A 15,396-nucleotide genomic window follows, 5' to 3' on the forward strand; every position below is an offset into this window, starting at 1 on the left:
GATAGTATATAACAGAAATAAAATGTATATAAAAAAGACTAACAATTCAAAATGTTTATAAAATAAAAAAAAAAAGACTAACAATTCAATAAATAGTGATAGTATATAACACACATAAAATGTTTATAAAATAAAAAAAAGACTAACAATTCAATAAATAATGATAGTATATAACACAAATAAAATGTTTATAAAATAAAAAAAAGACTAACAATTCAATAAATAATGATAGTATATAACACAAATAAAATGTTTATAAAATAAAAAAAGACTAACAATTCAATAAATGGTGATAGTATATAACACAAATAAAATGTTTATAAAATAAAAAAGACTAACAATTCAATAAATAATGATAGTATATAACACAAATAAAATGTTTATAAAATAAAAAAGACTGACAATTCAATAAATAGTGATAGTATATAACATAAATAAAATGTTTATAAAATAAAAAAGACTGACAATTCAATAAATAATGATAGTATATAACACAAATAAAATGTTTATAAAATAAAAAAGACTAACAATTCAATAAATAGTGATAGTACATAACACAAATAAAATGTTTATAAAATAAAAAAGACTGACAATTCAATAAATAATGATAGTATATAACACAAATAACATGTTTATAAAATAAAAAAAGACTGACAATTCAATAAATATTGATAGTATATAACAGAAATAAAATGTTTATAAAATAAAAAAGACTAACAATTCAATAAATAGTGATAGTATATAACACATAAAATGTTTATAAAATAAAAAAAAGACTAACAATTCAATAAATAGTGATAGTATATAACACACATAAAATGTTTATAAAATAAAAAAAAAGACTAACAATTCAATAAATAATGATAGTATATAACACAAATAAAATGTTTATAAAATAAAAAAAAGACTAACAATTCAATAAATAATGATAGTATATAACACAAATAAAATGTTTATAAAATAAAAAAAGACTAACAATTCAATAAATAATGATAGTATATAACACAAATAAAATGTTTATAAAATAAAACAAGTTTTGTTTTGTTTAACGACACGACAAAAGCACATTGAGTTATTAATCATCAGCTATTGGAAGCAAACTATTTGATAATTGTGACATATAGTCCAAGGAAGGAAAGGAAGGAAATGTTTTATTTAACGACGCACTCAACACATTTTATTTACGGTTATGTGGCGTCAGACATATGGTTAAGGACCACACATATATTTAGAGAGGAAACCCGCTGTCGCCCACAGACAGGATATTACATACCACGGCCTTTGTTACACCAGTTGTGGAGCACTGGCTGGAACGAGAAATAGCCCAATGGGTCCACCGACGGGGATCGATCCTAGACCGACCGCGCATCAAGTGAACGCTTTACCACTGGGCAACGTCCCGTCACATTATAGTCCTAGGAAACCTACTATGTTTTTCCATCTGCAACAATCAATGTGTTTAATGTTCACTTTCCCCATTGACAGGACAACATATACCATGGCATTTGAGACAAAGTCGTGGGGTAATTATTGGTACAGGGAAATGCCCAATCAGAAAATATATCCACTGAGAGGATTCGATCCCACGACCCAAGCACCTGAACTAGCCTGTGCATAGGAATATTATTCGCAGTTTCTAGGTAGTAGTAGTAGTAGTAGTAGTAGTAGTAGTAGTAGTAGTAGTAGTAGTCGTAGTAGACGTCTTTGTGATGGCAATGGTATTCAGCTGTCTCTTTTTCTCGACCAAACTTTTGTAGAAACAACGTTTTTCAGACACAGAAGAGTCGTTTAAAAATATGCTGGGGTCGATTCCGTTATTATAATTATAGTTTGAAAATGGCTGGAACAAGAAATAACCGAATAGGCCTACCAACATGTGTTGATAGTAAAATGCTGGTTCCACATAATTAGGCGCCAGAAGCCATCGATCTGTTTTAACCATATGATGACGGCTAGTCATTTATGTGTTTACTTTGTTCTTGCTTTCTTTCTTTCCTGTTGACTTGTAAATGAATACACTTGAGACAGTACCGGATACGTTTTACTTTTTGGATTAATAATGAATAACTTTCTTTAGTGTTCGTCTGTTTTTCTAGTTCTAGCGTTAAGACACTCCAATTTCGTCATGGATTCTGGGCAATAAAACTGTCATTGTATTTCAAACCCGATCTCTATATAACGCAAATTCTAAAGGACGCATTTACAAGAACGGATCTGTTTTCAAGAGTGTGTTAGTTTCCTCGACGTTTCGTGGTTTCACATTTACATGGAATAGGCCAGTGGTGACATTTACGTTGAAGGGAGATCATTTAATATCATGTTTGTAACAGTCAATCCATTTAATTGTAAATAGCATATTAATGTTATCTTTTCATACGTTTGAATTTGTCTAGTAAATTGCTAGGATAATAATTGAGTTACAACGAGTCAAAAGTGATTGTTTCAACGATCTTCACGTATTGAAATCAAGACGAAGATGCTACAATTGCATGATTTCATGAGTAGCGCTGAATTTCTCTGCAGTGTAACTTGTATATGAACATTTGCATCGGGACGAACGAGACAAAATTATTTCGTCTCTCTCTTTTTCGCTGATAATACAAATTCTTTAAAAACAATAAGTACTCATAGACCCATTCAGAAATTCACTAACTTTTAATCAACAATAACAAAAATAATCAGCACGGCATGATGAATGTTCAAGAATTCATTACTGGACCAACATGTGCGTACTTAGTACTAGTTGCTTCTTTTGTGGCGTCGCTTTCTTCGCAACACTGCGAGTCCTTCCCACGTCACTATTTCCAAGTTTTCACTGATACATCTGTCCAGGAAGATCCGCTGTTTACCGAGACTGGGATCCAGTCGCGAAGCCACTGTCTCAGCGTTTGTACTCGACGATCTGGAGGGTTCTGTTTGGGGTTCGTCTACAACAAAGATCAACAGCGATGCTTGGCATTCGCCTCTAGACTGGAACCCTTGACCCAATTACCAGAAGTCGGATCCGTCGGGTTTGGTAAGAGATAACATGTTTAATGTCTACACTTACAACACACGCACGCACGCGCGCGCGCACACACACACAAACACACACACATTTATCTATATATGTATATAGCTATCTATCGCTCTATCAGTCTGTCCATTTATCTATTTATCCATCCATACATACATGCATACACACACACAAATATATAATATATATCTCACAATTTGCTATCCCACATCCCGCTTCCGTTTATTATGATGTAGATGGTAATATATGACGTAATATTAATGTGAGATGGTGACGTGAGGTCAGAAGATACAGTTTTAAATTAATATTTTGTTATTAAAACCTTCATTATAAAACTATCAGGTTATTTTTATTATTATTATTATTATTATTATTCTTTTAATGATTTATTGTTCCCAGATCATTGGCAATGTCAAGGAAGGGATACCTTGATTCATTGTCTTACATTGTACAATATTTACAAATAGTTATACATACGCAGTGCATACATACATGTATGCATGCATGCATTCGCGCGCACTCAGCACACACGCATAGTACATATACCCACACTTCATATATACTTTCAAACATAGCCATACACTATTAACTACATTTATTATTATATATATATATATATATATATATATATATATATATATATATATATATATATATATATATATATATACGTATGTATGTATGTACACACAAACACACACACACACACACACACACACACACACACACACACACACACACACACACACACACACACACACATGCATACACATATATATATATATATATATATATATATATATATATATATATATATATATATATATACTCGCGGAAAAAAGTTCCTGTGCACCAAGTGATTGCATATAGAATATAATTTACTTGAAATCTGGTTATAAAAAGTTCAGTAACTGAACGTGTAATCACTCCCGTCGATATTCCAGCGGTGTCCTGTTAATTGCACGAACAGTTTAGCGGTACTAGGGATCTCCCATGTTTAGGGAGTCGACACGTGACGCTACGTCAGCAAATCGTCAGTATTAAGCGGTTGCACATATGGAATCATTTGGAAATGATACGTTTAACATCATAATGCAAGTTAAGTCCAATCAGTGGAAGAACTGAACGCAACCGATTAGGTGATAACAAAGTACGACCATGACCGTACATCAGTACGTTGTTCTGTTACATCATCACCGACGGCGCACCAAGCATTGTGTAGACAGTACTCCAGGTTCAGAAGGCAGCAGAGGATCACCGTACTTTTAACAGATAAATAGTACATCTATGTAAATTTTAAAAATATAAGTCCTACTGAAATGTTAATGTTGCACAGGAACTTTTTTGCGTGAGTATATATATATATATATATATGTCTTCTTTGTATCTGACCTTGGTTTTTTGTGATCTCGCTCCCATGTCGGATTTGATGGGGGGCATGACCGTATAACGGGGAAAACTGTATAGTACACACATTCTGTATCTATTCAGTTATCCATTTGCCAATCTCCCTGTCTGTTGGTGCATTACATTTTTTTTTTTTTGCCACATAAAGACTATTTACTTTTTCCCAGAAGCGACAGCAGAATGTGAGAAGCCTGATATACCCAATGGAACCGTCACGTATACATCACTGGAGGTAAAGAGTGTCGCGTACTACTCGTGCTTGGAAGACTTCATGTTCGTTGGACTCAGTCAGTCTAGGATGTGTAACTCGTCTGGATTGTGGGATGGTGCTGATGGTTCCTGTGAACCTGCCGCATTCTATAACGTCGTGAGTATTATTAAAGTCACTATTTCTGGTCATATTTTAAATTAATATTAACTAGGTAAAACCTAAAAACGAGCGCAAGAGAGACAAATTAAATACGCCGTATAAATACGTATGTGTGTGGTGTGTGTGTGTGTGTCTGTGTGTGGTGGGGGGGGGGGTGGGGGGGGGGGGGGTATACGTATGTCTCTGTTTGATATGGTTGTAATTCAGTATGTGAAATCTGTGTCATTATAATAGTTTCTTTTCTATATGTGTGTCTAACTGATTAAAATTAGCTCTATTGGTCTACCAGTAGATCTAACAGCATTGCGAACTTTATTCGGGAGCATACAAATTCTAAAAAAATATCGGTCGATACTATGTATGCGGTGGCCGTATCGTAAACCATAGCAATACTTACGGACCAGGTTAGATGATTGCTCAACTGCAATACACTGTATATAATAACTGCAGGTGTTTAATTTATTTTTCAAAGTACTAAATCAATCTTCAATTTTACATAACACATTATTTATTTTATACAATAAAACATGTTTCAATGCATTGGCGAGATCGGTCTGGTGAGATACAAGTTTTTTTGTGTTTTTGTGTTTTTGTTTAACGACATCACTAGAGCACATTGATTAATTAATAATCAGCTACTGGATGTCAAACATGTGGTAATTCTGACACGTAGTCATCAGAAGAAACCTGCTACATGTTGTTCTAATGCAGCAAGGGATCTTTTAAATTTATATATGCACTGTCTCACAGACAGGAAAGCACACACCGCGGTCTTTAATCGGATGTGGTGCACTGGATAAGTGAGATAAAAAGCTACTGCAAAGACATATTTATATATTATACATGTACATATATTTGTGTTGTTATTGTTCTACGGACTACCAATAAATACGGACGTATATTTAGGACACAAACTTCTATTTGTCTTGGGGCGGGACGTAGCCCAGTGGTAAACCGCTCGCTTGATGCGCGGTCGGTCTAGGATCGATCCCCGTCGGTGGACCCATTGGGCTTTTTCTATTTCCAGCTAGTGCACCACGACTGGTATATCAAAGGCAGTGGTATGTGCTATCTTGTCTGTGGTTGGTGCATAAAAAACAACACTTGCTGCTAATCGAAAAGAGTAGCCAATGAAGGGGCGATGGCGGGTTTCCCCTTTTCAATATCTGCGTGGTCCTTAACCATATGTCTGACGCCATATAACCATAAATAAAATGTGTTGAGTGCGTCGTTAAATAAAACATTTATTTATTTATTTCAATTTGCATAGCACTTGTTCAGACTTTATTAAAGGTGCAGACCCTAGTGTCATCCCGGGAAAACGGACTGTATGTCTAGTTAATTAATTTACAAACCTACAACACATTTGGATTGGTTACAACAGAGAGACGCAAAAGTATGTTATGTTTAAACGGGGAAATACCGTCTAAAAATAACTAGAGCTTTTCTCGATAACAATCACTTCTGAGACGAACGTGCGTTTTTTTGGAATTAAAAAACAAACAAAAACATTTTGGGGCACTACAAAACCCTGGATGACCAGAACCACTTCTGGTGTAAGGAAATGAATATCCTAAATAAAAACATTTAAGTACTTCTAATTTAAATTATCAGAAAATGGCATTAATACTGACAAAATACGTCGTAATGTTTAAGAACTAGGCTCTGTAAATCTAAACACTATGCTTTTTTTAAATTTTTTAATTTTTTTTTTTTTTTTTTTTTTTAGTCTTCACCTTTTGTAGCACCAATTCCTGGAACAGTCGGTCCTGGTTGGACATTCGAATTCTTAGGCACACCTCTTGATGAGTCCAGGTAATTATACATACATAGAAACTCTTAAAGGGACATTCCTGAGTTTGCTGCAACTTTTAAGATGTTATCGACTAACAGATACTTTTTAACGATTGTAATTACATATGAAATATATTTTCTACACAAAATATTAGTGGCTGTTTTTAAACGTGTTTCTGATCGTTCTAATATTTGTACTAGGTTAAATTTCATTTTATTTCCTAAACTATAGTTTTTTCGGACGTACGAAATTATTTGAAGACAAAATCCATTTTGGGTTTCTTGGACACATTAAGAAGCCCAGAAACACATTGAATATACAGACACTGATATTCTAAACAAGAAAATATATTTATTATGTAAGTTTAATCGTAGAAGTATTTTATTAGTCTGAAATATCTTACACTGGAGCAAACTGAGGAATGTCCCTTTAACAAGATTGTGAGATTACATAAACTACACAAACATAGAAAGTGTGGTTATTGTTTACTTGAAGTATTAGTGTTAGGTCTATCTTTCAGTCAGAAGATTCCCAGTTAATGTGATATAGGTAATGTGGAATTTAATTTTTTTTTTGAAAAAGTGGGTCACTGTGCCCCTACCACCGGGCATATTGCACCGGGTGTCCACTTTACCCCATGTTTGCGATAATTTACATTTGTTCACTAATCTACGCTGTTATATTGTTGAAATTGCATGGAAATAAAATATGTTCCTATTGTATTAATCCCTACTAGCAACCTCTGTATCTAGAACTCCACAATGCACAGTATGTAAATGCACATTTATCGGATTTATGAGTGAACTTTCAAAATATTCGCTTTAAATTTTATTCAAAATTGAGAACAATAACAATTAAAACAACTAATACAATGCCAAGTTTGCCTCAAAACGCAATCTAAATAGCCCATTAAAACAGAGTGTACGAAAGTCTGTGGAAACATACTGCTGAGAAAATTAATGTTGTGAACTACCAGAAATGATGTACACAGACCACGCCTGTCAATTTTGTTCAAATTCTATTTACCTGAAAAGTAAACAGTAAACTAGAACTTGGAAGAATATGTGAAAGACTCAACATACTAAAGTGTGCTCCTTGAGCTGCTTTGACATACACAAACTAATTTATCTACATAAATCGCATGTATCACTTTCTTCATCGCCACAGTTGACGTGGTACCAGCGTTTGCATGCAATGCATTGCATCCAATCTTCATTTGGTGGTTCCAAATATAACTCATCGCAGTACAAACAACGACCGACACAGGGTGTGGATCTCAGGACAGTTTGTTTCTTCTTTGAATAATTCAATTTGCTTGTCGTCGAAGCTTTGGGCTTTCTTTGATCTCCCAAGGCTTCCCCTGGGCCTGCTGTTGCACGGACAGGAGCAACTCTTTCTTTATCTTTTAGACGTTTCTTGTATAGAGATGAGGTTACTATCACTGAGGGCTCAGCCTTACGTTTCCGGTTCCTTTTCTGTTGTTTGACAGGAAGAGGTGAGAGAGCTCGAAGAATGCCCTTCGTATTTACCACAGCAAGGACGTCTGAATTTCCTGGGGTAGGTGTTGGGCCTGGAGTATCAGATCTAGCAGGACGTTCTGTTGTCTCACCGTTATCAGAGCCTGATACATTTCCTGAGGTAGGTGTTGGGCCTGGAGTATCACATCTTGCGGGACGTTCTGTTGTCTCACCGTTATCAGAACCCGATACATGTCCTGGGGTAGGTGTTGGGCCTGGAGTATCAGATCTTGCGGGACGTTCTGTTGTCTCACCGTTATCAGAACCCGATACATGTCCTGGGGTAGGTGTTGGGCCTGGAACCAGGGATTCTGTGGACGATGGAGTTGCTGTATCAGGCGGAGGTTCGTTTGTTACCAAGGATGATGCATAGTCGTCGTCATTGAATAATTTGAGGTTGAATGGCCATAGTCCTGTAGGCTCAAATCCTCGGACTGATTTCGACTCGGCGACTTCGTAGAAAGACATCCTGTTTCCTGCATCCATCTGTCTGCTTGTGCGTTGTAGTTTGCCTTAAGGGGACCAAATGATGTCTTGTCAAGTGGCTGCATTTTATGGGTCCATTGAGGCAGTAGAACTGTCATGGTTATCCCGTGATCTTTGGCATAGGTAACGGATAGCAGTGTCTTGTGGCTGAAGTGTCCATCTAATATCAGCAGGCATTGTTTTGTTTTTTGGAACATTCTGTAAATTTCACAAAATGTTGTAGCCACTCATTAAACAGATCCTTGTTTATCCAGACATTATCACTCGTTCTACCAAGTGATCCAGCTGGCGCTCCTGTGAGAAGTGCAATCGCCATCATCTTTCTTGAGAAAATCATTATCGACTATACATATAAAACAGTTGCATTGACTCAGCACACGATGGTAATCGTCTTACCCCTCTCGGCACATGTTACCTTGCCAGCTTGCTTCACTCCTTTTTTGGCCAAGATTTTTCCAGGACATTGTACATTCGTCAATCCACTTTCGTCAACATTCCAAATGTTCTCCACTTTGTATGGATGTTTCTCAAGTTCACCTTTCATTAAGTCGAATAATTTCTCAACAGATGGTCTGTTAAATCCTACTGCCCTCGCCATGGTTGTTGCCTCGGGTTTTCTAAGAGACCATTATCCTTGTTAAAAGGATGTATCATTCCTTTCTGTTCTGCTAGATCAAATGCCAATTTCCTAGCATCTGTTTGGGTTAGGCCATAAAACATATTCTGCATTTCTGCAATGTGCGCAAATAGTTAATTTTTTACCTCTCCACTAAATGCATTTCGAAATCTTCCCAGGTGTCCTGGTGATATAACGTTGCCTTTTACGTGACACTGTAAAGTTATTCTAGAAATGTCGAAATCACGAGATGCCTGTCGGAAGGATATTCCCGATTTGATGGCATCAAGTGCCCGATGTAGATCATCGTGTCCATAAGCACGCTGATTTGTTTTGCGTTTGTAATTGCGTACCACTGCAAACAATATTAACAACGTAAATCATCCATGAATCCTTCGATCAGATAATATTCTTGGCAGATGTAGATATGATCAGTGGGTACAACTGGTTCAATGTTCTTTAAGTACTTGCGTGTACATTCATATACAGAAAATGGTTCCTCACAATCATGTTCTGCTAGTATCTCTTTTAAGATTTGCGTAGATTTCACTACAAAGTAAGTTGGATTTGAAGTCAAATTCATAACGAGAAAGACAATGTTCATTTGTGTGCCATCGTCGGGTTCTGAGAAAAATAGTTTTGTGAGGGTTACACCTAGCCAGTTTCTTTTCAGTTTTTGTAAATGTAAGTTCACGGTTGATTAGTTTTGGTAACAAATTCCTTTCGCTAAATTCCCAGTGCAAACCATCCACGAGCATTCTGAAAGAAATAAAAGCACAAATGCAATCTAAGTATCTGAATGTGAAAGGTTTGTTGACGTTGACAACGATGCTATTGAAAGAACAATTGATGAACAACAAAACAAAAATACAATGAGAAAAACGTTAGGAGACATAAAAACATTTCAAGAATATCCGCAAATGCAAAATGAAAGCAGAAATATACACAATATCCCACCTAAAGAGCTATATAATTTGGTGTACAAATTCATTCTGGCCAGACGCAAAAAGACCGGAGATGAATTCGAACCGAATTCAATACGTTCCTTTTTCAGTTCCATAGACAGACACCTACTAAGACACAATTAAGGATATTCACTCAACTGTAGCATTGAATTTAGCAAAGCCTGACAAGTATTGACGGCAAAACAAAAGAAGCTTAAGCAAAAGGGGAAAGGAAACTTACCAAACCGATCGCAGACGATACCGGTTTCCGAAGTCGACAAATTGTATGTCGCTGGCCAACTCTGTTCTATGCCTGACGCAATTGTGAATACATTGTGGTTTAACAATATGGTCCATTTTGTTTTGAGGGGTTCAACTGAACACAAAATCATGGCCTGGGGAGACATTGAATTAAAAACAGATACCAATGGCATGGAGTATCTTGAATTTAACGAGCGCCAAAGCAAACCTTGCACAGGGATAAATCCATGTAATGTCCGTCATGTCACTCCAAAAATGTGGGCAACGCCTATAAATCTGGTACGTTGTCCTGTTGCAGTATACAAACTGTACAAGTATTTACGACCAATTGATTATTGTTGCCCTGAAACTCCATTCTATCTGTCTTGTATAACAATACACAGTGGTTTAAATGTAGCCCGGTTGGCGTACACAAACTTGAATCGATCATGAAACATATGGCAGTGGTGGCAAACTTGTCTTCCCACAAAACACTCACTAATCATAGTGCTCGCAAACACCTTGTTCAGACGCTAATAGATTCCAATATTCCAGCAACAGAACTACAACAAATAAGCGGTCACAAAACTATTAGCAGTATTTACAACTACTCTCACATAAATGAGGATCAATACCGACAAATATCGTCTATCTTATCTGGGACACGGCCATTACAGCGAACCACATGTGAAGCCCCTACACTGTGTCAAAGTTCGAATGAGTTGCGTCGATCGGCAGTTTCAAACACATTACTTCCCATCGAACACAATTCACAGATGCACGAAACGGCCAATAATTTCTCTATGTCGACGATTGAAACTCGCTTTAAATAAGTTTTGGGCTCCAGCAATATTTCTGGTGGAACTTTCAACGTAACAGTTCACAACCTTTTTCATATTACAGCTCGTCGCGGACCTGCTGCCTCAGACAGTGACAGTGATTAAAATAGTTCTCACGCGTAGTTTTCCAACGGACAACAGCTGTTATATTCTCCTTCAATTTTAACATATGTTCCTGCACATTCCAAACGTTGTTTTTGTTCTGTTTTGTTCTTGTTGATTGGCAGTAGTATCATGGAGTTACAATATTGTTGAACTATTTTTTTCTGCAAAATGATATGTCAAAGGTGTGTTGTTGCTCTTCATTAAAATAAATGTGTTTGTTATGTATTACTGCGTCCACTAACATTGCATAGTTTAAAAGAAATGTTTACAATTGTCGCTAATGAAAATAATGATAATGAATGATACATTTTTGTATTAGCACTCGCTGATAAAAGTATGAAAAAAAACATCGGCAAGCCTCGGATTTTATACTTTTATCAACTCGTGCTGATAAATTATGATATTACAAGACACTCCGGAAGTATCCTCTATGTAGGATCCTTTTTTCTTTCTTCTTTTTTTGCCAGATTAGTTAGAAATTCTGAATCATGTACACTACTGCTTTGGTAAGGGGATTTTTAAATGACTAAGACAAGTAAATAATATTTATTGTTTTATGGGCGAGTTGCAAACATTACAGTCAACTACTTGTGCAATATTTAAAACGAAAAGAAAAACGTGGACCTCACCTTTTGCGGGAGTGTTCGGACGAACCCCCCCCCCCCCCCCCCCCGAATACACACACGCACGCACGCACACACACACACACACACACACACACACACACAAATGCCTGCCTGCACTGCTGTGTAATACTATTTATATTACAAGGAATAAGAGGTGATTATATAAAAATACGAAATTAACTCCTATAATACAGTGACTGCAGTGTAACAAACATGGACGACACTGTTACTTAACTTCACTAGTAAATGACGACTTTCATTGTTTCAGCGAAAAATAAAAACGCAGGATTAAAAAAACCAAAAAAAACCCAACAACATTGTATGGTATCCCGGTGGGATACTGGGTTATTGAAGTCTGGTATCCAAAATTAAATTCTGGTATCACCGGGATACCGTTAATCTCGAACACTGGGCAGTGTATGGACGCATAAAAGTCACACGTTGTATAAAATCGCGTAAATTCACAACACCGTAACAAACAGGTTTTATATTTACAAATAACATAATTTACTTTATTTTAGTTTAGTTTAAAATACACATATTCATCAATCAGTTTCTAACGTTCATTCCTTGACCTGGGTTACATGATGACGTCCCAGTTGACATTATGACGTCATTTTTTGTAAAAAACATTAGGGATTTAGTATAAAATTGCTTTGCTACGTTGCGCGATTGTATACAATGTGTGACAGTTTTGCATCTATGTATAAACTCACAACAACGTCTTAAGCTGATTGTTCTATGACATGAAAATAGAAGTTTTAAAAAGTTTGTTTTGTTTAACGACACCACTGGAGCACATTGATTAATTCATCGTTGGCTATTGGATGTGAAACATTTTGTAATTCTGACCAGCCTCGATGGTGCCGTGGTTAAGCCATCGAATATAAGGTTGGTAGGTACTGGGTTCGCAGCCCGGTCCCAGCTTCTAGCCAGAGCACGTTTTAACGACTCAGTGGGTAGGTATAAGACCACTACACCCTCTTCTCTCTTACTAACTACTAACAACTAACCCACTTTCCTGGACAGACAGCTCACCAAAATAAGTTGGAATGAATGAATGAAGGGTAATTCTGGCTCTTAGTCATCAGAGGGAACGAGAGAACAACCCAATCAGTTAAATGGATCGACCTCAGGAGAGAACTCAACCGACTGAGATAAACCCCTCTCCGTTAGATAAATATGTTTTAGTTGGAAAGGACGTTTAAATTGATTTTAAACATTGTCTGTTAGGATGTTTATACCCCTCTCCGTTAGATAAATATGTTTTAGTTGGAAAGGTCGTTTAAATTGATTTTAAACATTGTCTGTTAGAATATTTAAACCCCTCTCCGTAAGATAAATATGTTTTAGTTGGAAAGTTCGTTTAAATTGATTTTAAACACTGTCTGTTAGGATGTTTAAACCCCTCTCCGTAAGGTAAATATGTTTTAGTTGGAAAGGACGTTTAAATTGATTTTAAACATTGTCTGTTAGGATGTTTACACCCCTCTCCGTTAGATAAATATGTTTTAGTTGGAAAGGTCGTTTAAATTGATTTTAAACATTGTCTGTTAGGATGTTTATACCCCTCTCCTTTAGATAAATATTGTTTAGTTGGAAAGGACGTTTAAATTGATTATAAACATTGGCTGTTAGGATGTTTATACCCCTCTCCGTTAGATAAATATGTTTTAGTTGGAAAGGTCGTTTAAATTGATTTTAAACATTGTCTGTTAGGATGCTTACACCCCTCTCCGATAGATAAATATGTTTTAGTCGGAAAGGTGGTTTAAATTGATTTTAAACATTGTCTGTTAGGATGTTTTGTACCCCTCTCCGTTAGATAAATATGTTTTAGTTGGAAAGGACGTTTAAATTGATTTTAAACATTGTCTGTTACGATGTTTATACCCCTCTCCGTTAGATAAATATGTTTGAGTTGGAAAGGACGTTTAAATTGATTCTAAACATTGTCTGTTAGTTGGAAAGGTCGTTTAAATTGATTTTAAACGTTGTCTGTTAGGCTGTTTACACCCTTCTCCGGTGTGATTTTAAACGTTGTCTGTTAGGCTGTTCAACCCTTCTCCGTTAGATAAATATGTTTGGAAATTGATTTTAAACGTTGTCTGTTAGGCTGTTCACGTTAGGGTGTTTATAGGGACATTCATGAGTTTGCTGCACTTTTTAAGATGTTATCTACTAACAAAGACTTTTTAATCACTGTAATTACATACCACATATATTTTTCTCAATACAATATTAGTGGCTGTATATTAAACGTATTTCTGATCGTTATAATATTTGGACTAAGTTAAATTTCATCTTATTTCCTAAAATATATTTTTTTCGTACGTACGACAAAATCCAGTTTGGGCTTCTTGCAAATATTAAGACGACCAGAAACACATTGAATATACAGACACTGATATTCTAAACGAGAAAATATATTTAATATGTAAGTTTAATCGTAGAGATATTTTATTAGTCGGCAACATCTTACAATGCAGCAAACTCAGGAATGTCCCTTTAAGAAACGGAATAGTTACATACCACTTATCTTTGAACTCGGTTGTTTAATAACGTATCAACTAGCTGTCACTCGTTAGATTTGCACGACTAGTATATCAAAGGCCGTGGTATGTGCTAACCTGTCTGGCCTGTGCTAACCTGTACATATAACATATTCCTTGCTACTAATGAAAAAGAAATGTAGCGGATGTCCCTCTCTATGACAATGTCAGAATTAATCCACTTTTTTCACATCCAATAGCCGATGAATAATAAATCAATGTGCTCCAGTGGTGACTTTATCTTCCGTTAGATATGGGGCGAGACGCAGCCCAATGGTAAAGTGCTTGCCTGATGTGCGGTCGGGCTAATCTCGTATAACTATCTCTGTATTTCAACCTGTTTCAGAATGACAATCGATTTGATGCATAAATCAGGTGACGTAGCCTTTGAATGTGACGTCCGCTTCGACTATAGCAGATTTGCCTATACAGTACTTCGGACCACGTTCTCCCAAAACCGTTGGGGCCCAAAGGATATCGACCAACCACATTTCCCATTTGCCATAGGAAGACCATTTAATGTGACAATGCAAGTAACAACTTCTGGATTTGACGTAAGTAAGCTAAGTGCTATCATACAATTAATCTTTTAAAATGGGGTAAACGTACAGTTGTATTTAAAGTACTAAATGTAGAAACATCTTGCTGGTTCAAAACAACACACGGAAAAAACAATCTCCCAGCAACAGCAACAAAACATTTTCATAAAATCCTCTAACTCAGCAAATTGAAACATATGATACGGATATAAAAAAAAAAATTACACATTGTGATATCCTAGTAAAGAAAGGGGGGGGGGGGGGGAGATCTCAAACAGTCTAACCATCCTCTTATTTCCTTACACTTATTTTCGTGCTTATAAGCAGTTACGGTTCAAGCATGC

The 15,396-nt window shown here is 36.1% G+C and overlaps 1 protein-coding gene across 1 annotated transcript in view; it reads left to right on the forward strand.

The window, feature by feature from the left end:
* The first annotated feature begins 2,313 nt into the window (after positions 1-2,313).
* LOC121385785 overlaps positions 2,314-15,396 on the forward strand; it is a 47,973-nt gene continuing 34,890 nt past the window's right edge. Inside the window, exons 1-4 of the mRNA XM_041516569.1 lie at positions 2,314-3,016; positions 4,591-4,790; positions 6,523-6,608; positions 14,860-15,067. Of these exons, the coding sequence (XP_041372503.1) occupies positions 2,689-3,016; positions 4,591-4,790; positions 6,523-6,608; positions 14,860-15,067 (822 nt within the window). The 5' untranslated portion in view covers positions 2,314-2,688. The remainder of the gene's footprint in view (positions 3,017-4,590; positions 4,791-6,522; positions 6,609-14,859; positions 15,068-15,396) is intronic.

Source organism: Gigantopelta aegis, chromosome 12 (assembly GCF_016097555.1).
Source record: "Gigantopelta aegis isolate Gae_Host chromosome 12, Gae_host_genome, whole genome shotgun sequence".
Classification (NCBI taxonomy): Eukaryota; Metazoa; Mollusca; class Gastropoda; order Neomphalida; family Peltospiridae; genus Gigantopelta; species Gigantopelta aegis.